This window comes from Schistocerca serialis, chromosome 2 (genome assembly GCF_023864345.2).
Source record: "Schistocerca serialis cubense isolate TAMUIC-IGC-003099 chromosome 2, iqSchSeri2.2, whole genome shotgun sequence".
Taxonomy (NCBI): Eukaryota; Metazoa; Arthropoda; class Insecta; order Orthoptera; family Acrididae; genus Schistocerca; species Schistocerca serialis.
Window position 1 is genome coordinate 501119208 of NC_064639.1, and position 24004 is coordinate 501143211.

The following is a 24004-nucleotide window of genomic DNA, read 5'->3' on the forward strand; positions in this document are numbered from 1 at the left end:
TCGAGTATAGATTTAAGTGTCAGGAAGTCTTTTCTGAAAGTATTTGTATGGAGTGTAGCCATGTATGGAAGTGAAACATGGATGATAAATAGTTTGGACAGGAAGAGAATAGAAGCTTTCGAAATGTGGTGCTACAGAAGAATGCTGAAGATTAGGTGGGTAGATCACATAACTAATGAGGAGGTATTCAATAGAATTGGGGAGAAGAGGAGTTTGTGGCACAACTTGACTAGAAAAAGGGACCGGTTGGTAGGACATGTTCTGAGGCATCAAGGGATCACAAATTTAGCATTGGAGGGCAGTGTGGAGGGTAAAAATCGTAGAGGGAGACCAAGAGATGAATACACTAAGCAGATTCAGAAGGATGTAGGTTGCAGTAGGTACTGGGAGATGAAGAATAGGGATAGGGTAGCATGGAGAGCGGCATCAAACCAGTCTCAGGACTGAAGACCACAACAACAACAGGTTGGTGCCAGCTGAAAGTTTTTGCAACCGGAGGAGAAAACTGTTGATTGAAATTTCATGAGAAGATACTATTGTAACAAAAAACGCCTTTGTTTTAATGGTTGCCACATATCATGTCTGTGGCACTATCTCCCCTATTTTGTGATAATACTGAACGAGCTGCCCTTCTTTCTGCTTTTCCTAGGTCATCTATCAGTCCCACCTGAAACGGATCCCACACCGCACAACGATACTCCAGAATAAGGTGGACAAACATGGTGTAAGCAGTCTCTTTAGTAGACCTGTTGCACCTTCTAAGTGTTCTGCCAGTGAATCACAGTCTTTGGTTTGCTCTACCCACAACATTATCTATGTGGTGGTTTCAGTTTAGGTTATTTGTAATTGCAACCCCAAGTATTTAGTTGAATTTACAGCTTTCAGATTTGTGTGACTTACTGCGTAATCGAAAATTAGTGGATTTCTTTTAGTACTCACTGAATAACTTCATACTTTTTTTTATTCAGGGTTAATTGCCACTTTTTGCACCATACAGATAACTTATCTAAATCATTCTGCAATTTGTTTTGGTCATCTGATGACTTTACAAGACAGTAAATGACAGCATCATCTGCAAACAATCTAAGACAGCTACTAAGATTGTCTCCTATATTAATATAGATTAGGAACAATACAGGGCCTATAACACTTCATTGGGGAACGACTGATATTACTTCTGTTTTGCTCGATGACTTTCTGTGTATTACTACAAACTGTGACCTTTCTGACAGGAAATCACAAATCCATTCGCGCAACTGAGGCGATATTCCATAGGCACGCAGTTTGGTTAGAAGATGCGTGTGAGGAACGGTGTCGAAAGCCTTCTGGAAATCTAAAAATATGGAATCAATGTGATGTCCCCTGTCGATAGCACTCATTACTTCATAGGTGTAAATAGCTAGTTGTGTTTTGCAAGAACGATTTTTTCTGTGTGTCAATAAAGTGCTTTCTTAGAGGTACTTCATAATGTTCGAATACAGTATATATTCCAAAAACCCTACTGCAAGTAGATGATAGTGATATGGACCTGTAATTCAATGGATTACTCCTACTTCCCTTTTTGGGTATTGGTGTGACTTGAGCAATTTTCCAGTCTTTAGGTATGGATCTTTCTGTAAGTGAGCGGTTGTATATATTTGCTAAATATGGAGCTATTGTATCAGCATACTCTGAGAGGAACCTGAGTTTTAAAGTTCTTTTAAGCATTTTGGAGTCATATGATCAACATCAGACCCCTGAAAACTGGACTCTCACTAACTAGACGCTCCGGGAAACTCGACAAGCGTGACACATTTTTTGGCTTTGAAAAAAGAAACGCACACGGTATTCTCATGAAAAGCTAATTTAATTTACAATAATAATCATGCTTACAGACTATTACAGATCAGTGAATATATAGCTCTGAAAAGACTGAAATTATATTTAAATAAAACCAATGTCTCAAAGATAATGCAGTTAATAAAGTTAATACAGTATGCCTAATACTTTCAGTCAAAAAGTATGTAAATAGCAGCTTTTAATTGGGTCTTACACCCTAAAAATATTTAAGTATTTGAAAATAACTAATACAGTACTATAGTAATATAGTAATACAGTATTAAACTAATACTAATATTTCAAAACTGAAAATTTAACATTATGTATGTATTTAATTCTCTATTTTTATAAAGATTTTTAATATTGCTCTAAATGCCATTATTAGGGCTAGAGTATATTGAGAAAGGTGCAAATGTTGGCCGTCTGACTGAATTACTGAATATGAAGTCGTTGATGACTGGTCGGATATCCAATTCATCCAAAACATCTTGGTGGGTGTGAAGCACAGCGAAGTTGTTCAATTGCTTCTGCCCCATTATTGATCGGAGATATGACTTCAGACACCTAAGGGCACTAAATAACTGTTCTGCTGTTGCTGTCGTTATTGGAACTACTTGGAGCAGCTTAATGCACTTCACTACTTCACATTACATTTCTCCAACTGCAGGCTCTTGTGTAATGTACTTTCTTACATCAGGCATGTTTTTTATGACCAGTTTTTTTTTATTAGCAATATCGGCTAACATATTCAAGTGTAAGCGCACTCTCTCAATGTATAGGTCTTTTTTGAAAAACTGTTGAATTTTTCAACTTTGTTTCACCTCTGTTTACTAAAAATGAGCACTCTTGTTCAACTGCAATGACCTGTGTGTGTCCAGTTGATGCAAACCACTCAGTAATGCAACATTGCATCGTTTCACAAACTTCAATGTAAGTATTACTTTGGGGTTTTGAAAGTGTGCAATGAGCTGGCTTCGTTGTTTTCATACTTCTTTGGCATACTTCGATTCCGAGGAAGCGAAGGATCAACTTCTGAAGGTTTTTCTTGTAAACACAATTCCCAAAAGTGTTCAAAACAATTACATCTTCCATTCAATATACAAATCAAGCCCTCATACATTTTGTCCAGATCAGCAACACTTAGGTGAGGGCGCAGAAGTTTTTCATTGACATCCTCTACTGGGTTCAATGCATGGCAATGAAGACGTAAAAAGAAATAAGTCTGGAATTGTAATATTGACTCAAGGTAACCTGCCTCTGTTTTGTCCTCTGCAGAAAATGTTTCAAAAAAACTCTTTAAGTTATTCAAAGTTTGTCAATATTCTCAAGATACTAGAAGCCCAGATAGTCCCTTGTGTCAGGCAAAGGGGTTGTAGACCAGTTTGGTTGCTGGCCCTCTCAAAGTGTATCCTTCTGAAAAGTCCCAACCTTTTGTTGGATTACCTTAGGGTGTTTATTAAGTCCATGGCTAAAGCCATAATATCCCTCATAGACGTAAGATAGCGGAGACTGTCTACAACTGCCAAGTTTAAACTGTGAGCAGTGCAGTGCACATAGTGTGCTTTTGGTTGTATATCCAAAACGAATTTTTTTAGTTCTTTGAAATTACCTCTCATATTCGAGGCACCACTGTAGCACTGTCCTCTTAAGTTATCCATTGAAAAATCAAGATGAGCAAAAACATCTTTTAAAATACTAAACCGAGTTTGTGATTCAGTGTTGGGGGTCTTGTATAAGCCAATAAAATCTTTGATGATGATTAGGGAATCATCGACAGTACAAATACAAAATGACACTTGTTCGTGAATCGAAGAATCAGTTGTTTCGTAAACCATAGTAGAAAAATGTTCAGTCTTCTTGATTGAAGCCAACATCTTTCTCAACACAGACTTTCCTAGTAGATCAATGATCGCACTTTGAATATCGTGGGACGTCCACGTATACCCTGAACGCCTTAATCAACCTTTAAACTCAGGTACGTCATTCTTTCGGAGTTCCAACAATTGAAAAAAATTTGGGTTTACATCTTCATGCCCTCTAATTGCTAGTCCTTGTCAGCATAGAAATTGAATGGTAGTAAAAATTGTCGCAAGAGCTAAACGGCCTTTCTTCATATCACTATCTAACTGTTCATTCAATTGGGAGGCCACACTTCAGTTAGTGATAGAATTTAGTTTCAGAACACCTTCTTTATGCGTAAACGTAGTTTCATGAAGACAGAATTTTTCCAAAGCCTTTTCCCAGTTAGAAAACTATACGGAAGTAAATGCATCTTCTTTTCTTGAAGAAAATTGTAATAAATTTTTAGCATCTGACTCTTTGCAGGTTTTGCAGAAAACTTTTTCGGTAGATGCTTCATATTCTAGCCATGTATATTTGATCAACCAAGACTTCTGAAATGATCTTCCCTTACCGGACAGTACAGCTTTCAGCTGTGAATGGTTCTCGCCTGAAGACGAAGCATTTGACGACGCAATATTTGTTGGACGTTGACTTGCAGTATCATCAACTTTCAAGCACGCTGTTTTGGTTACAAATTTATCCATTGCGAACTTTATTCACAACACACTAAGACTAAAGTAAACAAATAAAATGTAGTCATATAAAATAGTCCACCAGACACTAAAGTCGGAACACTAAATACGTCTGCAGCATGCACTGAACTAAACTATTCACACTGAATGACAGTGACAGCAGGGTGGGCTTTATATAGCCACGGCGTCGTAATGCCTCGAAGTGTCAAGGCGATGCGAGGCGGAGGGTTCCAGGTGCTTCTGCTCCAGTCCTTTTGATGTCGCTGCAGCTACAGCACTGGCCCGCAGGTGCCAGACTTTACCCGAAGGCTCGCGCACCATGACAAATTCTAAGTGTGCCCGCAGCACCATAACACTATCATGATTCACACCACTCGTTTTCAGCTAACCTACTTATTACTGTAATAATTATTTAACTAATTACTGAATGTACTTTAAAAGGTAAATATCGTCAAACAAGGAAAATAAAAAATTCCAACATAATTTTGCGATTTTACAAAGCATAATATAACTAATGATTTTCTTAAATTTAGGTTTAGGTTCTGGATTCTTTCCATCCTGCTCACTTCCTACTCCCACCTTGAAGTACCACTGTCCACCACATCTACAACCACCTCCAAACCTCCCCCACTTCCCCTCATAGCTGACAAACCTTGTCTTGCAGACCTACTATACTTACCCCAACCTCCAAAACTCCCTCCCACCACCACACAGAATCCAGAATCTAAACAGACCTGCAGCACATTCATGAACTTTTCCTCCATGCCTTAGCCCCACAGAAATATCAGTCCTTTTCAAAGGCCTCACCTTTTGCCCCACTCCCAAATTCAATCATGCAGGGCTTGTTAAAGACTTTCTCTCCTTCTCCCAGTCCCTACAGTGGAAACACTTTTTTGCCACCAACCCTACCAATCGTACTCAACCAAAGACCAATACTGAACCTTGCCTAACTCATTTCACTCCTCCATCCAACCATGATGCACCCCCACTGCCCCCAAACCACCCCCTTTTAACTTTCCAGAATTTCTTTACTTCGAACCTTGCCTCACCATCATTCCCCGAATCCCTCAACATACAGATTAACCTTACATCCACAGAAAGAATCGCAGTCCACCATCTAAAAACTGAATCTGACCTTATAATCCTACCTGCGAACAAAGGCTCCACCACTGTTGTTTCAAACCGCAAAGATTACCTGGCGGGAGGACTCCCACCTTGCCACAGTGACCCCATTCTAGTAATCCTGCAGTATCTCCAGTCACTACTCAAATCCTTATGCCCATCCCAGTATCTCTCCCTGGAGTCTAACTCTCTGCTCACCCCTACCACTCCCTGCACTCCTATCTTCTACATGCTTCCTAAAGTCCATAAACCTAACCACCCAGGGCACCCCATTGTGTCAGTTACTGTGCCTCCCTGAGAGAATCTCTGCTCTCTTAGACCAACACCTTCAACCTATTACTCGGAACCTACCCTCCTATGTAAAAGATAGCAATCATTTCCTGCACCGACTCTCCACAGTTCCAGTCCCTTTACCACAAGGTGCTCTGCTTGTCACTATTGATGCAACCTCCCGGTACACTAACATTCCTAATGCCCATGGCCTTACCGTTATTGAACACTACCTCTCCCAACGCCCGACAGATTCCAAACCAACCACCTCCATCCTAGTCGGCGTGACCAACCATATCCTCACCCACAATTACTTCTCCTTTGCTGGTATTACCTACAAACAAATACAGGGTACGGCTATGGGCACCCATGTGGCACCATCCTATACCAACCTATTCATGGGCCATCTAGAGGAATCTTTCGTAAACCCCTCACCCGGTCCAGATTCATTGATGACATCTTTGCTATCTGGATCGAAGGTGAGGACACCCTATCCACTTTCTTCCAGAGCCTCAACAACTTCTACCACATTTGCTTCACCTGGTCCTGCTCAACCCACAACCCACCTTCCTAGATGTTGTCCTCCACCTTAAAGATGGTTACATCAGTACCTCCATCCATATCAAACCCACTAACCACCAACAATACCTCCACTTCGACAACTGCCACCCGTTCCATACCGAGAAGTCCCTTCCATACTGCCTAGCCACATCTGCAGTGATGAGTGGTCCCTCTCGAAATATACTGAGAGTCTCACAGAGGCCTTCACTGACCGTAGTTATCCTCCCAACCTTGTACAAAGAGGAGCATTGCCCTCGCAACTCAGTACCACCAAGGACTGGAGCAACTGAACTATGTTCTCCTCCAGGGTTTCGACAACCTCTCGTTATGCCCTGGGTTTCGACAACCTCTCGTTATGCCCTGACATGAGAAATGTTCTGCCTGCTATCCTTCCCAACCCTCACACAGTGGTATTTCATTGTCCACTTATCCTACACAATATACTCATCCATCCCTACACAACTCCTGCTCCCAACCCCCTTACCTCATGGCTTATACCCCTGTAATAGACCTAGATGCAAGACCTGTCCCATACATCCTCCTGCCACCACCACCACCACCACCACCACCACCACCACCACCACCACGACCTCTCCAGTTCAGTAACTAATGTCACTTATCCCATCAATGGCAGGGCTACTTGTGAAACCAGTCATGTGGTCTACAAGCTAAGCTGCTACCACTGTGCTGCATTATATGTAGGCATGACAACCAACAAGCTGTCTGTCTGCATGAATGGCCACCAACAAACTGTGGCCAAGAAACAAGTGGACCACTGTGTTGCTGAACATGCTGCCAAACATGATATCCATCATTCCGATGACTGCTTCACAGCCTGTGCCTTATTGATCCTTCCCACCAACACCAGCTTTTCTGAACTGCGCAGGTGCGAACTTTCCCTGCAGTACATCCTACATTCCCGTAACCCTCCTGCCTTTAACCTTCGCTAGTCACTGTCCTCACCCATCCAGCCCCTTCCCTGTTCCCATTCCAGTACTACATGGTCATCATTCCACCACCACAACCAGTCTTTCTATTTCTCTCCTTTTCCACTACTCCTCCCCCCCCCCCTCCTCCTCCTCCTCACTTCTTCCCTGCCTTCCATCTAATGTGCAGCACTTAACTGTCTGTGACCTGGTCGAAAGCTTTAATTGTGAGAATATTTTTGTTGTGCCTATCTGCGACTCAGCATCTCTGCTGTATGTTGATAGCAACTTTCCTACCAACAATGGAATTTTATCTATCCTACCTGAATAACAGTAGGTCCTTGGTAAAAAAAAATTTGGATGAACTTCTGTGGCTTTAGTCAGCTTTCAGTGCCTTATACTCCATGATTTCAGGTTCAGTGCTTTTCATTAATGCTAGGAGTTCTGGTTCCTTCCCAACAAAGCTATGGCAATTTGCAACTATGATCTTAATGTTTCCTAGGTCTACCATCATCCTCTGTGTGACCTGCAGCCTTTGGGACTGAACGCCTCTTTGTACTTTCCCAGGAGCCACTAATCTAAAAAAAAAAAAAAACTGCCCAATCCATTTCGCACAGCCCCCACTACCTGTATTGTTAAGGTTGCATCATCAATTTTGAAACTAAATGTGTTACGGTGACAGTGACATAATTACAATATTCTTGTTATTAAAGACAGATGCTTTTCATGTCCATTTGTTCATAAATGTAGCTTTCATTTTTTTTTTTTTTTTTTTTTTTTTTTTTTTTTTTTTTTTTTTTTTTTTTGTAATAGAGATTGATGCTTTGCGATGTTTCATTGTCATAACAGGTCATACAGAACATTCATAACTGTAATATGTGGGATCCTAGTAAAAGAAAGACTTGAAAATGGTGCTAGTGAAATTTTCCCCTCCACTGTTTGTTAGAATCAAAATTTCGTGTAAAGACAAATAGGTATTTTGCATTTTAATTGAATCAGGCATTAAACACCACTCCTCTCAACCCATCTGTTTCTGTCTAAATGTTGGCAACGTATTTTTAATCTGGTCTCAAATTAAGGCATCAGATTTATGGTAGAAGTAGCAAAATTGATTTTTTGGACATTTTGTGGTTTAACACAATCTTGTAGTGCCTGTATTAAGAAGAACGAGGAAATGTTCTGAAGGAACAGGCACTGCTGTGACTACAGCCAATATGAAATGTATTCACATTTGCAAATATGAACAATCTTCGATTGTGTAAGGGAATGACAATGAAAATTTGTGCCGGACCAGGTCTTGAATGCGGATTTTGCAATTTGTGAGCAGTCGCCTTAATCGCTTTGGCTATCCACACGACTCACATCCAGGCCCAAACTTCCATGTCATCGTTTAGGCATCACAACCTGTACTTGTACATACAGTATGTAATTCCTGTATGGGGGCAGACATTTTAATTGAGGGTCATTGCCTGGTATCAGCAGTTAAATATGATATTACAGTGCCTATGTTATTAAGAATAACATTGCATTGTTACAAAGGAACAGCCACTGTGGAGACTACAGCCGTTATGAAATATAAAATTTAAATTAAAATATCCTCCCCTGTATGGTAATTACACAATGTGCATATGGTACAGGTTGTGATGCAGGAATGATGACATATGGAAGTTTGCATATGGCTGTGAGCTGTGCATGGAAAGCAAAAGCGGAAGGTGACTGTTCGCATGAAGTGAGAAATGCAGGTTCAAGTCCTGGTGCAACACAAATTTTCGCTGTTGTCATTCCCTTAAACAGTTGATGGTTTTTCTTAGTAACAACTGCGAATACATGTCATGTATAGAAATTGTACAGTTGGCTGGGCCATTTTGTGTAAAGGAAGCTGACACATTAAGATCTTTATTGAAATGAATGCAGATTGTACTTTAGGCAATATATATGAAACAAAAGGCATACATATGGCACCAGAACATACATGCTAAACAACTGGATGGTTTTGTAAATATGTACACTATGTACATGGGGATGCTTGATGATACGGGTGGAAATATCGTGCTGGAAAGATTGTTTTGCATTTGCTTAGGAGAAGCTGCATGTTCTTTGTAATATTTACATGGAAAATTACTGCAGTAGCTTTGTGTTAGCTAAAAACTTATTGAATCTGAAAATGCATTCTAGTGGCATGCTGATATTAAATAGGAGGAACACTTCCAAAATGTAGTATCTGCAAAACTGAGTAAAGGAAACACAATTTTTCACTAATTGCAAGGCATGATGATCATAAAATGGAGGGATAGATGAGAGGTTAGTTACAGTTCCACAATGGTTCAAGCGACAGTCGTGCCAGCAAACAATCTCAAAACCACTACCAATTGTCAAATACAACACGAGTATGTCTGGGACTAATAGGCAGAAATACATGTTGTCATATAATTTATATGAACGGAAGACTGTCCATTGGTGTAAAAAAAATTATTTTCTCACTTGATTGACCTGCAGCTTTTCAGTTTGCATCACCTTAACAAATACGTGGGAAGTAAAATGACACTGTATGATTACAGAATAAAAATAATAAAGGGGCTACTTCCTCCAATGGAAATTTGGAGAGATGTGAGGAAGAGACCTCGTACTGAAACACACATTGTGCAAAAGTGGGTACCTACCAAAGGGAAAAATCAAATCATGTGAAAGAAATGTAAAAAGTGCACTGAACAGGGCAAGTGTACTGACGTACCGTATGAATGTAGAGATTGTTGGAACAAGCCTAGATACTTTATGAACTGCTCTGTGATAACATGATTAGAGAGCATTTTGTTTTACAATGGATATTGTTAATATTTCCAGAGTTTTTTCCTTCTTTTTGCTGTATTAAAATTAGCTTATGTTTTGATGTTTTATCATTGCTTCAGTGTTTTCATTGCCCCCCTCCCCCCTTTCTAAGATGGGCATTTACATGCTCCTGGCACTTGCTAGCTTAACACACAATCCAAGTGTGACTGATGCTTATATGTGTTAAATTAGGTGTTACTATTTCAGGTACAGTGCAAAAACTGCAAAATTTGGCTTGACTTAGATTTTGGCTTGTAGTACATGCATACTTCAGGGCCTCACAAATGAGCAACCAATTGCTGCAATTTGCCTACAAACATGATCCATTGCCCATGCAATAGGTTAGTGACTTGTACTTAAGCCTACAGTGAATGAGTTAAAACATTTAAAGGCTGTATTATAGAATAACAGGTATAAAGGATACAAAATTAGACCTACATTCATTAGTAAAAGAAGAAGCAAACCCATTCAGTCAAAATTAAAAATAGACCTACAGCACTTCTTCCATTCTGCATAGCTTTCTCACAAATGGACATTTGCGTGTAATATATGGTGTTAGGCCATTGTTCAGGCCACCTCAAAAAATTGAAGAAATGCTGTGTTTAGTGAAAAGGGACCTAGGCATAAGAGTGCGTGTTGTGTGAATTGTCATGTGATTGCAGTAAAACTACATAAGGCAGCCAATCCACACATTGTTAAATGCAGTGCTGTACATAAATGGCACAGTAACTTCAGAAACTTTGAAAAGTCAGTGACTGTGGAACAAAGTCTTACAAAAAAAGGATAAGATGAGCTTTTAAAGCAGTAAGATCCCATCCCACAGACTCTTACTTTGATTGTTTGGTAAAAGGAGTGATTGAGACTTGCAAGTGCACCAGTAAATTTAATGGAGACAGTGACCTATAAATCTAATGAAGCATGCTGAGTGGTGCTAAACAGAATTTTCACAAAGAGGAAAACTTCCAAACTTAATGCCAAAGGTGCTGGGATGATATCCATTTCTCTTTTGCTACATAATTCCAATCTGGTAGCAGAAGGCAACTTGTATTTTTTTCACTCTCAGTTGCTCGCAGTTGCTCATGTGAACTACATTTGTTAATTCATAATAAATGTGATAAAGATTGTATAAAAAATGAACCTGATGGGATTCAAAACCACAACATTAAGCTTAACAGCTTAACTGCTAGGCTGTGGCACCATTCTGAAAATTAGTGTTATTTTCAAAGTGCTAGACCATCCCAAGAAATTATTTTTCATCCATTATTTGTAAACAGTGGCCCACCAGGCTGTGTGGCTACAGGGTGCAATACGTGAAAGCTAAATATACTTCATTGTAAAGGCGTTTTCCAAACGTCGGGCCCACCACTGGGAAGATCCCTTTGTAAGAGTGGGAATTATTGAGAATGCAAGTTGAAAGAAAAATATGTACATCTACATCTGTACTTCACAAGCACACAAATATGGTGTGTTATAGAGGGTATTTCATGTATCACTGTCAACTCTTCCCTCTCCTGTTTGTGATGAATGGTACCCAGGAAGAATGACTATTTTTATGCTTCTGTGTGAACTGAAATTTCACCAATTTTGCATTCAGTCTTTCCACACAATATATGCAGGAAGAAGGAATATGTTGGTTGACTGTTTCAGGAATTGGAATTTTAACACCTAACTTCAGCAGTTGCATTATGCCACTCTTGTAACTTCTGTCACTGGAGTTCAGTGAACAGCTCCTTGACTCTTTCACATTTATTAAATGAACCTGTGATGAAACACTCCTCTCTTCTTTGGATCTTCTACCAATCCTACTTGCTGTGGGTCCCAAACTGAGGAGCAATAATCAGATACTAATTGTACGACACTTTTGTAATCTATTTCATTTATATAACAATGAAAATAATACATTATTGACAATATAATGCAAGTGAATAGGTAAAAAAATTTGCTCACCAAGCTGCGGCAGGAGAACACACACACACACACACACACACACACACACACACACACACACACACACACACACACACACATAAATACACGTTTAACTTTTACAAGCTTTCAGATCCAGTGGCTCCTTCTTCCTGCATATATTGTGTGGAAAGACTGTGAAGGCAAAATTAGTGAAATTTCAGATCATGCAGAAGCATAAAAATAGACAAGAAAAAAATTATAGGATGAACATCATAGTCATGTAGATAATGTGTTAACAAAATTGCAAAAACAGCATTGCCTTGAGAAGAGTACAGTCCCATGAAGAGATAAGAAAGCAACCCGAGAAATTGAGAAGAGCTTTTCCATGTGTCATCATTGAAGTACCTCAATAGAAACTTGCTGAGCAAATTATAATATTTTGTCATGTTTCTCCAAATTATAGTATTTTAGCTTGTTTCTCCAAATTACAATATTTTATACCATAGATTCCCTCCTTATATAACTTTTTAGTATTAATTTTCATAATTTCTAGCAAACTGTTAATTGAGAACAAGGAAACTGAGGTTTGTTATTACATTTCACTTTAGATTCACTTGGAGAAAACAAAAGAGCGTTGGTGGGAGGCACTTCTTAAGTCAGAGCCAAAAATTGATTTAACACAGATTGATGCGAGTCGACCAATGGATGAGCTGTCTGAAGAAGAACACATGAAGATTGAAGAACTTATGTGGAATGAGCAGCGCAAAATGAAGGGTCTGCCAACTTCTCAAGAACTGGTAAGTGTCGAGACTGTACATGGATTATAACAAAACTATAGTTTTGTGTAGAAAATGTTTGATTAATTTCACTTCTACTACCAAAAACCCCTTTTTGCAAAAATCCTGTTTCAAGCTTCAAGCTTGTTCTCAAATACAATATCTCAAAAAGAGATGCAGCTTGACGCATAGGTGAAACATAGTTTACGTTTGGCAGATGAATGTCAGATTAATGTAAGAGATCATGTATTATATGAAATCAATTCCTCAGCTTATTTACATTCAAACATTGAGTCTTTAAACATACAGGTCTTGGTGTGACAATATTTGGATTGTAGTTGTTTGATGAGGTTGCAGTGTATTAGGTGATGAACATAACTAAGCTACACTGTTGTTAGTCTCTGTAAGGTACTAGTATGTCTCTGTAAACGCAGTCTCAATTGAACTGTTGCTGGAACTGCACAGTAATGAAAAGTTTCACATGATACATCTCCTGTTCTGTTTTTGTAGTTGAGAATAAGTGTGAACGCTGAAACCAACATAATTGAACTTAGAATTTCTGAAAGTTGATGTTGTGCAATTAAATGTTTCATTCCTTAAGTCAACACAGCTGTACCTTTACAAAATGAATAAAATTATAGCAACTGTAACTGAATTGTTTGTTTCAAAAGTTTCATAGAATAGATATTTTAAGGTTTTTGTCAAAGTGGTCGTGAATGTGATGAGCTACACACAGGTAGTTATCAAAACCAAAATACTCTGAGAATGCAGCTTTCCTTGCCTCACCTAAGATTTTATTTTTGAATGTAATCTTTGAGAGATATGTACAGTATGATGAAGGAAAGTGCACTTGAGTACAGGAGCAGCTCATCTCCTGTGTCAACCATAAAACTTTGCAAGCACGTCAAGAATTACACTAGACTCTCGCTAATCCGGCCATTCCTGGCACATACGGGTGCCGGATTAGCGGAATTCCAGATGATTAAGTGTCTGAAATTTATTTTATTCATTTATTTTGTTTTTTATTTATTTTGGAAACTTAGGGGATATAGTGTACTGTACTTTATTAAAATGAAGGATACAATTTTAAAACATAGAGGATATACTTTATTAAATCCAAAAATACGTTAATTTTCGAAGAAAACTTAGTCCTTGAGTGTATACTGTACATAATTATACAGTCATATCACTCGTTATGTAACATGTCCCTAATTTAAATTATCACAATGATGATACACAATGGTGGCATGCTTTATCACGCAAGTGCTTTACAAGCATATATCTGGGTGTTGCCTAAGGTACTCCAGGGAGAACTCGGCAGCTTCAGCACCAGCAGTATGAGAAATCTTCATGCTCTCTCCTCCTGTGTCCTCTTCTTCATCACTTTCTTCATTACTTTCTTGCAAGCTTTTGATTATGTCTTCATCTGTTAAAGTTTGGTCTGTATTACAGTTTTCCTCATTCAGCCACATAGTAACACCTTCATCGTCAATTTCTTCTCCTTCTGGAAGGTTGTGGAACATGTCACTGTACAAAGTAATTGATAATTCCAAATTGACTGGCTCATCACTGTCACTCACTGCTGAATCCAACTTGGCATCAACGGATGGCCACAATTTTCTCCAGCTCTTCATTATGACAGCACTCTCCACTTCATCCCATGCTTCGGCTGCTTGGAAAACATCATCATGTATGTTAATTGCTTTCCGCACCCTCAGCATAGTCTCAATAGACTCGTTTTCACTTTTGTTCAGCAAGGAGATGAGAAGCGAATGTCGATCATGACATTCAATTGATTCCGAAATTCTCTGGTCCATGGGCTGAATTATGGCTGTCACATTGGGTGGGAAAAAGAGTGCTTGTATATGTGTACCATTGGACTTTAGAGAAACATCTAAAGGATGACTGGGAGCATTGTCAATCATAAGGATAACTTTCAGTGGAAGATTTTTCTTCTTTAGCTCTTTTCTCACTTCTGGTACAAACGTTTCATGGAACCACTGAGAGAATATTTGTCTGTCCATCCACGCTTTTTCTGAGTGCAATTTTGCACTGGTAGAGTATTGATGTCAGTGTGTTGAAAATAATGTGGTTGTTGGGATTTTCTAGTCACCATAAGTGGTAGTTTGTTGTTGTTGTTGTGGTCTTCAGTCCTGAGACTGGTTTGATGCAGCTCTCCATGCTACTCTATCCTGCGCAAGCTTCTTCATCTCCCAGTACCTACCGCAACCTACATCCTTCTGAATCTGCTTAGTGTATTGATCTCTTGGTCTCCCTCTACAATTTTTACCCTACACGCTGCCCTCCAATGCTAAATTTGTGATCCCTTGATGCCTCAAAACATGTCCTATCAACCGATCCCTTCTTCTAGTCAAGTTGTGCCACAAACTTCTCTTCTCCCCAATCCTATTCAATACCTCCTCATTAGTTATATGATCTACCCACCTTATCTTCAGCATTCTTCTGTAGCACCACATTTCGAAAGCTTCTATTCTCTTCTTGTCTAAACTATTTATCGTCCACGTTTCGCTCCCATACATGGCTACACTCCATAAAAATACTTTCAGAAACGACTTACTGACATTTAAATCTATATTCGATGTTAACAAATTTTTCTCTTTCAGAAACGCTTTCCTTGCCATTGCCAGTCTACATTTTATATCCTCTCTACTTCGACCATCATCAGTTATTTTACTCCCTAAATAGCAAAACTCCTTTACTACTTTAAGTGTCTCATTTCCTAATCTAATCCCCTCAGCATCACCCGATTTAATTTGACTACATTCCATTATCCTCGTTTTGCTTTTGTTGATGTTCATCTTATATCCTCCTTTCAAGACACTGTCCATTCCGTTCAACTGCTCTTCCAAGTCATTTGCTGTCTCTGACAGAATTACAATGTCATCGGCGAACCTCAAAGTTTTTACTTCTTCTCCATGAATTTTAATACCTACTCCGAATTTTTCTTTTGTTTCCTTTACTGCTTGCTCAATATACAGATTGAATAACATCAGGGAGAGGCTACAACCCTGTCTCACTCCTTTCCCAACCACTGCTTCCCTTCCATGGCCCTCGACTCTTATAACTGCCATCTGGTTTCTGTACAAATTGTAAATAGCCTTTCGCTCCTTGTATTTTACCCCTGCCACCTTCAGAATTTGAAAGAGAGTATTCCAGTTAACGTTGTCAAAAGCTTTCTCTAAGTCTACAAATGCTAGAAACGTAGGTTTGCCTTTTCTTAATCTTTCTTCTAAGATAAGTCGTAAGGTTAGTATTGCCTCACGTGTTCCAACATTTCTACAGAATCCAAACTCATCTTCCCCGAGGTCCGCTTCTACCAGTTTTTCCATTCGCCTGTAAAGAATTCGCGTTAGTATTTTGCAGCTGTGACTTATTAAACTGATAGTTCGGTAATTTTCACATCTGTCAACACCTGCTTTCTTTGGGATTGGAATTATTATATTCTTCTTGAAGTCTGAGGGTATTTCGCCTGTCTCATACATCTTGCTCACCAGATGGTAGAGTTTTGTCAGGACTGGCTCTCCCAAGGCCATCAGTAGTTCTAATGGAATGTTGTCTACTCCCGGGGCCTTGTTTCGACTCAGGTCTTTCAGTGCTCTGTCAAACTCTTCACGCAGTATCTTATCTCCCATTTCATCTTCATCTACATCCTCTTCCATTTCCATAATATTGTCCTCGAGTACATCACCCTTGTATAAACCCTCTATATACTCCTTCCACCTTTCTGCCTTCCCTTCTTTGCTTAGAACTGGGTTGCCATCTGAGCTCTTGATATTCATACAAGTGGTTCTCTTCTCTCCAAAGGTCTCTTTAATTTTCCTGTAGGCAGTGTCTATCTTACCCCTAGTGAGATAGGCCTCTACATCCTTACATTTGTCCTCTAGCCATCCCTGCTTAGCCATTTTGCACTTCCTGTCGATCTCATTTTTGAGACGTTTGTATTCCTTTTTGCCTGCTTCATTTACTGCATTTTTATATTTTCTCCTTTCATCAATTAAATTCAATATTTCTTCTGTTACCCAAGGAGTTCTACTAGGCATCGTCTTTTTACCTACTTGATCCTCTGCTGCCTTCACTACTTCATCCCTCAGAGCTACCCATTCTTCTTCTACTGTATTTCTTTCCCCCATTCCTGTCAATTGTTCCCTTATGCTCTCCCTGAAACTCTCTACAACCTCTGGTTCTTTCAGTTTATCCAGGTCCCATCTCCTTAAATTCCCACCTTTTTGCAGTTTCTTCAGTTTCAATCTGCAGTTCATAACCAATAAATTGTGGTCAGAATCCACATCTGCCCCTGGAAATGTCTTACAATTTAAAACCTGGTTCCTAAATCTCTGTCTTACCATTATATAATCTATCTGATACCTTTTAGTATCTCCAGGATTCTTCCAGGTATACAACCTTCTTTTATGATTCTTGAACCAAGTGTTAGCTACGATTAAATTATGCTCTGTGCAAAATTCTACAAGGCGGCTTCCTCTTTCATTTCTTCCCCCCAGTCCATATTCACCTACTATGTTTCCTTCTCTCCCTTTTCCTACTGACGAATTCCAGTCACCCATGACTATTAAATTTTCGTCTCCCTTCACTACCTGAATAATTTCTTTTATCTCGTCATACATTTCATCAATTTCTTCATCATCTGCAGAGCTAGTTGGCATATAAACTTGTACTACTGTAGTAGGCATGGGCTTTGTGTCTATCTTGGCCACAATAATGCGTTCACTATGCTGTTTGTAGTAGCTTACCCGCATTCCTATTTTCCTATTCATTATTAAACCTACTCCTGCATTACCCCTATTTGATTTTGTATTTATAACCCTGTAATCACCTGACCAAAAGTCTTGTTCCTCCTGCCACCGAACTTCACTAATTCCCACTATATCTAACTTTAACCTATCCATTTCCCTTTTTAAATTTTCTAACCTACCTGCCCGATTAAGGGATCTGACATTCCACGCTCCGATCCGTAGAATGCCAGTTTTCTTTCTCCTGATAACGACGTCCTCTTGAGTAGTCCCCGCCCGGAGATCCGAATGGGGGACTATTTTACCTCCGGAATATTTTACCCAAGAGGATGCCATCATCATTTAATCATACAGTAAAGCTGCATGTCCTCGGGAAAAATTACGGCTGTAGTTTCCCCTTGCTTTCAGCCGTTCGCAGTACCAGCACAGCAAGGCCGTTTTGGTTTATGTTACAAGGCCAGATCAGTCAATCATCCAGACTGTTGCCCCTGCAACTACTGAAAAGGCTGCTGCCCCTCTTCAGGAACCACATGTTTGTCTGGCCTCTCAACAGATACCCCTCCGTTGTGGTTGCACCTACGGTACGGCCATCTGTATCGCTGAGGCACGCAAGCCTCCCCACCAACGGCAAGGTCCATGGTTCATGGGGGATAGTTTATGACTCCCATTTGCATTACAACACACCATTAATGTTATCCACTGTTTCTGTTGCTTGTAACCATAAGCTTTCTTCTCGTTCTTGGCAGCTAATGTTTTTGAAGGAGGCATCTTGTAAAAGAGTCCTGTTTGATCAGCTTTATTCAAGGCATCAGCAGTTAAATCATCTTCTTGTATTATCTTTTGTATCTTGCGTACAAACTGCAGCATCATTATCGTTAGCTGAGTGACTTTCTCCAATGACTGTCAGCTGCCAAATGTCATATCGTTTTTTCCAGTTCGATAGCCAACCTTCGCTCGCTGCAAACAAGTTACTACCGCCAAAGTTGTTTGTTAAATGCAGCTGCTTTTTCCTTTATAATTGGGCCACTGACTGAAATTTCTTTACTGCGTTGTTGTATGAACCATCAATAAATGGTTACGTCCAGTTCTCCATTCTCACTCTTTTGTATAACCTTCCATTTTCCCAACTCACTATCCATTTGTGTTGAGTACTGTCGAATAACATCATCTTTCTTTTTGATGTCATAGATAACTGCTTGTCCAACACTGAACTTGGCAGCAATGGCTTTCTGTGAAGAACCTCTATTTAATTTATCTAAAATTTAGAGTTTCTACTTGAGGTCCAGCATAATGTGTTTCCTTTTAGAAGACATGATTCCAAACTGTGAAGTAAGCTACCATTTCAAATACAGTATATAAAGCATTGTTTAACTAAGCATTGTTGCACATGATAATTCATTGTGCACATGTTTTTGGATGTGCGCCGGATTACTGAGAGGCTGGACTACCCACGGCCGGATTAGCAAGAGTCTAGTGTACTGATAACAAAGCTTTCTCATTATTGCCTATTTAGTAAGGTACTTTCCTCACTCACTCACTCACTCACTCACTCTCCTGCCAACTCACCTCATTTGCCAAAAGAAGTGGCTGAGAGAGACTGTTCACCTGTGCTGAAGGGCACCATACCTCATACACATGAGTTTCTTTTGACTTTTTCCTTTTCCTTTGAATAGTGGTATCCAAAATTTTATTTAGAGAATGAGAGAATATAGATTATGTAGAGAGGAGCATGAAAAAGACAACATATTTACTTGTTTATATACAAGTCAGCTACTTTATTTGAGTTCAGTATTGATAATTTTGATTAGCTTGTGTGTCTTACTGTTTTGGTGTGAATTCATTATTTGAATATGTCCGGCTCATCATGCACTATCGTCATACCTGTAAGCACGAGGTAGATGTGGATTATGACAGATTTGTATGGTTTAGTAGAACTCATTTATCCTCCTGCATTCACTACTAATTACAGTGTGGAACCTTCAGCTAGTCTTCCCCTCAGTGATTATGATTTGTATAACACTTGTATGTTTCAATCTTTCTTCTCCTACTCAAAGGCACATTTCAGTCACATTATTGTGTGTGCCAGTTGATAACTACAATAACTGGTGAGGAAGTTTAGACCACTGCTAAACGCAGTAAGATTGATTGATCGATTGAGGTGCTGGTAGATAGCTGTAGGTATATGGAGCTAAGGTCACTCACTGCATCCCAATACTGCTGGAGAATACTGTACATTCCGTACATAACATATTAAAGTATGTTAGCACAGTGGTAATTTCCACGTAAGTGTTGCAGTTCTTCCCTTTTACGCGTGGATTTCACATCTGGGATAATGTGCCTGTACCAACTGTAACTGTGTGAAATTATTATTAGGGATGCATCAGATGTTGCTTTCTCCACACACTGGTGTGTTCAATGTAAATATAGCATACTGCAAGCGTAACAGTTTTTATTGCGATGATGTTTGATAATGTCCAAGGGGGCAAAATTAGCTAACTGTCAAACAGTGCAATGTAGTGTTTATTTAAAAGCTAACTACTGCACTGATTACAAAGTGTTAGTTCTCTTCTGACACTCAATTGGTATCCAAAAGTTGATCAGTTAGATGAAGCAGAAAGCAGGATTCATTAGGCAGCATCTTGCAAATTGGTGACGTTTAATACCTAATTCTCATATGCAAATTGCAGCTTTTTCAAACACTGGATCTTCATTAACGTATATGTAATTGCCATTGAATTTCATATGCTAAGTTTTCCCTAAAGTATTGTTTTATGTGTAAATTCATTTGTGCACCACCTCATTTTGGCATTGAGCTTCTCCATTGTAGTAAGTTACTTTCTTCACACAGCCTTATAGTTAAGTTTTGTCTCTTACTAATTGCAAGTGTCCCTCTTCAGGTTTTCTGTTGTTTATTTTCAAAACTTCCATGTGATCACAGAAATTAAAACTCATTGTGCCAATGGTAGTGTGTGTTTGCTGTGAAGCATGTTAAAATTCTCCCTTATTCAAGCTCATGGATTACTATTTGGTAGAGTGGTATGCAAACTTATTTTCAGCATCTGTAAGGATAAAAACATCCAAACTTAAACTACAGTTACATGAAAACAGAAAAAAAGATAACTAAAAATTGGTATTAGACAATATATGAAGTTGCCGGTTCCTTATAGAGAGGAAGAATCAGAAGAGAGCAAGACTATGCCACATACTTTAGGGAGGCACAGCAGGTGAAAATGAGGTGATGTTTCTTCCATCACTCAATTCTGTCTGTGGCTCTTACTTAATTTCTGAATAGTTCTGTTTCTTCATGCCATTTCCTCTAATTTACCAACTAAATGAACTTTGGTTTCACTTATTTTCATGTTCGTGTCTTCCGTAACCATTATTAGAATATGCTTTACAAGGCAATTGGGTATAGATGAAATATGGATATACAGGGTGTTACAAAAAGGTATGGCCAAACTTTCAGGAAACATTCCTCACATACAAATAAAGAAAAGATGTTATGTGGACATGTGCCCGGAAATGCTTAATTTCCATGTTAGAGCTCATTTTAGTTTTGTCAGTATGTTCTTCCACCTACGCTCAATGGAGCACGTTATCATGATTTCATACGGCATACTCATCCTGTGCTGCTAGAACATGTACCTTTACAAGTACGACACAACATGGGGTTCATGCACGATGGATCTCCTGCACATTTCAGTCGAAGTGTTCGTACGCTTCTCAACAACAGATTCGGTGACCGATGGATTGGTAGAGGCGGACCAATTCCATGGCCTCCACGCTCTCCTGACCTCAACCATCTTGACTTTCATTTATGGGGGCATTTGAAAGCAACCCCGGTACCAAATGTAGAGACTCTTCGTGCTCGTATTGTGGACGGCTGTGATACAATACGCCATTCTCCAGGGCTGCATCAGCGCATCAGGGATTCCATGCGACAGAGGTTGGATGCATGTATCCTCGCTAACGGAGGGCATTTTGAATATTTCCTATAACAAAGTGTTTGAAGTCACGCTGGTACGTTCTGTTACTGTGTGTTTCCATTCCATGATTAATGTGATTTGAAGAGAAGTAATAAAATGAGCTCTAACATGGAAAGTAAGCGTTTCCAGACACATGTCCACATAACATATTTTCTTTCTTTGTGTGTGAGGAATGTTTCCTGAAAGTTTGGCCGTACCTTTTTGTAACACCCTGTGTATGCCTCTACAGAATTAAAACTGCCAACATTTTGTAAATTTGTCTGTGTTTGATCTTTGTGGAAATAAATTTGTAATTTTTTAAGTTTTTCATTGTAGTCATCGCCAGCTCACATTATTGCTCTTAGTTTTATTGCATGGAAGAAGGTGTCAGAGAGAAGGCAAATACTAAGTGGTGTTGCCAGTTTGCTCTTTGTCTCTGTACCACACTTCACACTCACTTCCTACCTTCGTAACTGACAACACAGAGGTGACTGGACCGCTGTCTCTGTATCTGATCTTTCCGAGTAAAATTTATATGCTCTGAAAACTATCTCTTTCGCTTCTTGATGTAATACTTGCCGTGTTTGCTTTATGCCGTGCGTAATGAACACAGTATGATCCGTACATCTCAGCATACCAGAACTAACATGAATATCAGTGGTAAATATTCTACTTGCACCCCAAAGTATTCTCAACAAGCTCATGTAGCAAAATGACACTGCTGGCTGGGGGTCATTGGTACACTTCTCATTGATGCTGGCACATAGCCCTACGACTCGCTTCCTCATGTGCACACTACTATACCAAAGAAAACAGTGGGAAGTCCAGGGAGGAATATTAGCAATATGGAAAGGATGCTACTCACCATGTAGAGAAGGGGTTGAGTCATAGCCATATTGCTGCTACTATAACCCATGTTACTTTTGCTGCAGATTTTTTTAAGAGTATGTCATTATGTTCTGTTTCAGGGGCTGTCAAACATTTTAAAGGACGCATGGGACAAAGAAGGGTCACCTTTCAAGGGACGTCCCTATGACCCTTCATTGTTGAGTTTCGCAAGTGGTTCATGCACTATCCAACCAGATGGGAACTAAATAAACTATGTACACTTTTAAAGTTTCGTGATGTATTCATCTTCAGAAGTTTATTATGAGTGTAGAGATCCCACAACTCAGTTACATCGTATTGCACAGTTGCATCGTATTGCACATGTTTTGTAATAGATATACAGAAAAATGTTGTGATTTCTTTTTAGAATTATGAACTTCATTTGTTTCTTCTTGTTTTGCCTGTCATACTTTGATTTGTCTCTTGTTCGATCTGGAATTTGTATCAAAGTTGTGTGGAAATGTGTATTTTTCATGAACTGTTGTTATTTCAGTTAAAAAATATATATAGTCATTTTAATTGTAAAATAATTGCCATCTGGTGTCATGTGGGAAATTTGAAGAGAATTTGTTACTTTTGAAATGCATAATGCATTACAGGGGGGTGGGGGGGATACATTTTGCAGGGAGACATCTTCTGTAGCAGTTGCTGTACACACTTAAAACCACTGGCAACACTGGAGAAATATATTAAGTACTAGGTATTGGTGATCAATTAAGTTTTTCACAGTGCTTGTGTGATTACACGGATTGAAATATGAGATGAGCAGGTATTTGTTCTAAGAAATTACATCCCTCAACACCTACGCCAACCACTTCTTCCAAGCTCTGTCTCCCGTGGCTACTTTACTGATCTTGTACACAAACAAATCTGGGTTGTTTCTAGACAGTTTCCACTTCCAAAAAGATCAGAAACACTACCATTATCACTCAGGCCTTGATTGCTGTACAGTCGCCTCCGATGTAAAACCAGTCCCATGCTCCCACAGTCACCTACTTCAGCCCAACCATTGGTAAATCTTATAAGTCAGAGCAACTGCAAAACCTTGCATGTTGTTTATCAACTAACTTGTGCCCGCCGCACAGTATTATAACTGAGCATGTGAATGAGCATAGAACAACAGTCTGCTATGGGAACACCCAGTATCCAGTTGCTGAACACGTTCTGCACTGTGACTATTGACTGCTTGCTACAGAACATGGGCTACTTGGAATCACCCACCCGATTCTAGGTTTCCTGAACTCCAGAGGTGTGATAATGCTCCACTGTACAACCTCTCTCCTCCCCAAGGAAGGAACAATTAGTTCCAAAAGCTAGGAAGTTGATAATGTTTACTTTTATGTGTGTCCTCCATCAGTATGACACGTTTCACTTCTGAAAGGTAAGCACTGAGCAGAACATGTCTAATATTTTGTTAGTTCTATTGATTAAATTTTCTTTTTGTATGTGTATTTGGATTTATTGCATTTTAAATTTAAAGTCTGTGCTGTAGATGTTGAATAATTTACAGAAGAAATGGTGAGAATATGTGATATGGTAATACAAAACTAAAGGGCTAAAATTTCTAAACACATATTATGATACAGGTTTTCCGACATCTTTTCAGACGAAAGCTTGCAGAGTACTTAAGCCAGTTCCCTT

At 39.3% G+C, this 24004-nt stretch overlaps 1 protein-coding gene across 1 annotated transcript in view; it reads left to right on the plus strand.

The window, feature by feature from the left end:
- Positions 1 to 23814, plus strand: part of LOC126457451 (nudC domain-containing protein 3-like) — an 85526-nt gene extending 61712 nt beyond the window's left edge. Inside the window, exons 6-7 of the mRNA XM_050093734.1 lie at positions 12574 to 12762; positions 22444 to 23814. Coding sequence (XP_049949691.1) covers positions 12574 to 12762; positions 22444 to 22569 — 315 coding nt within the window. The 3' untranslated portion in view covers positions 22570 to 23814. The remainder of the gene's footprint in view (positions 1 to 12573; positions 12763 to 22443) is intronic.
- The last annotated feature ends 190 nt before the right edge of the window (positions 23815 to 24004 follow it).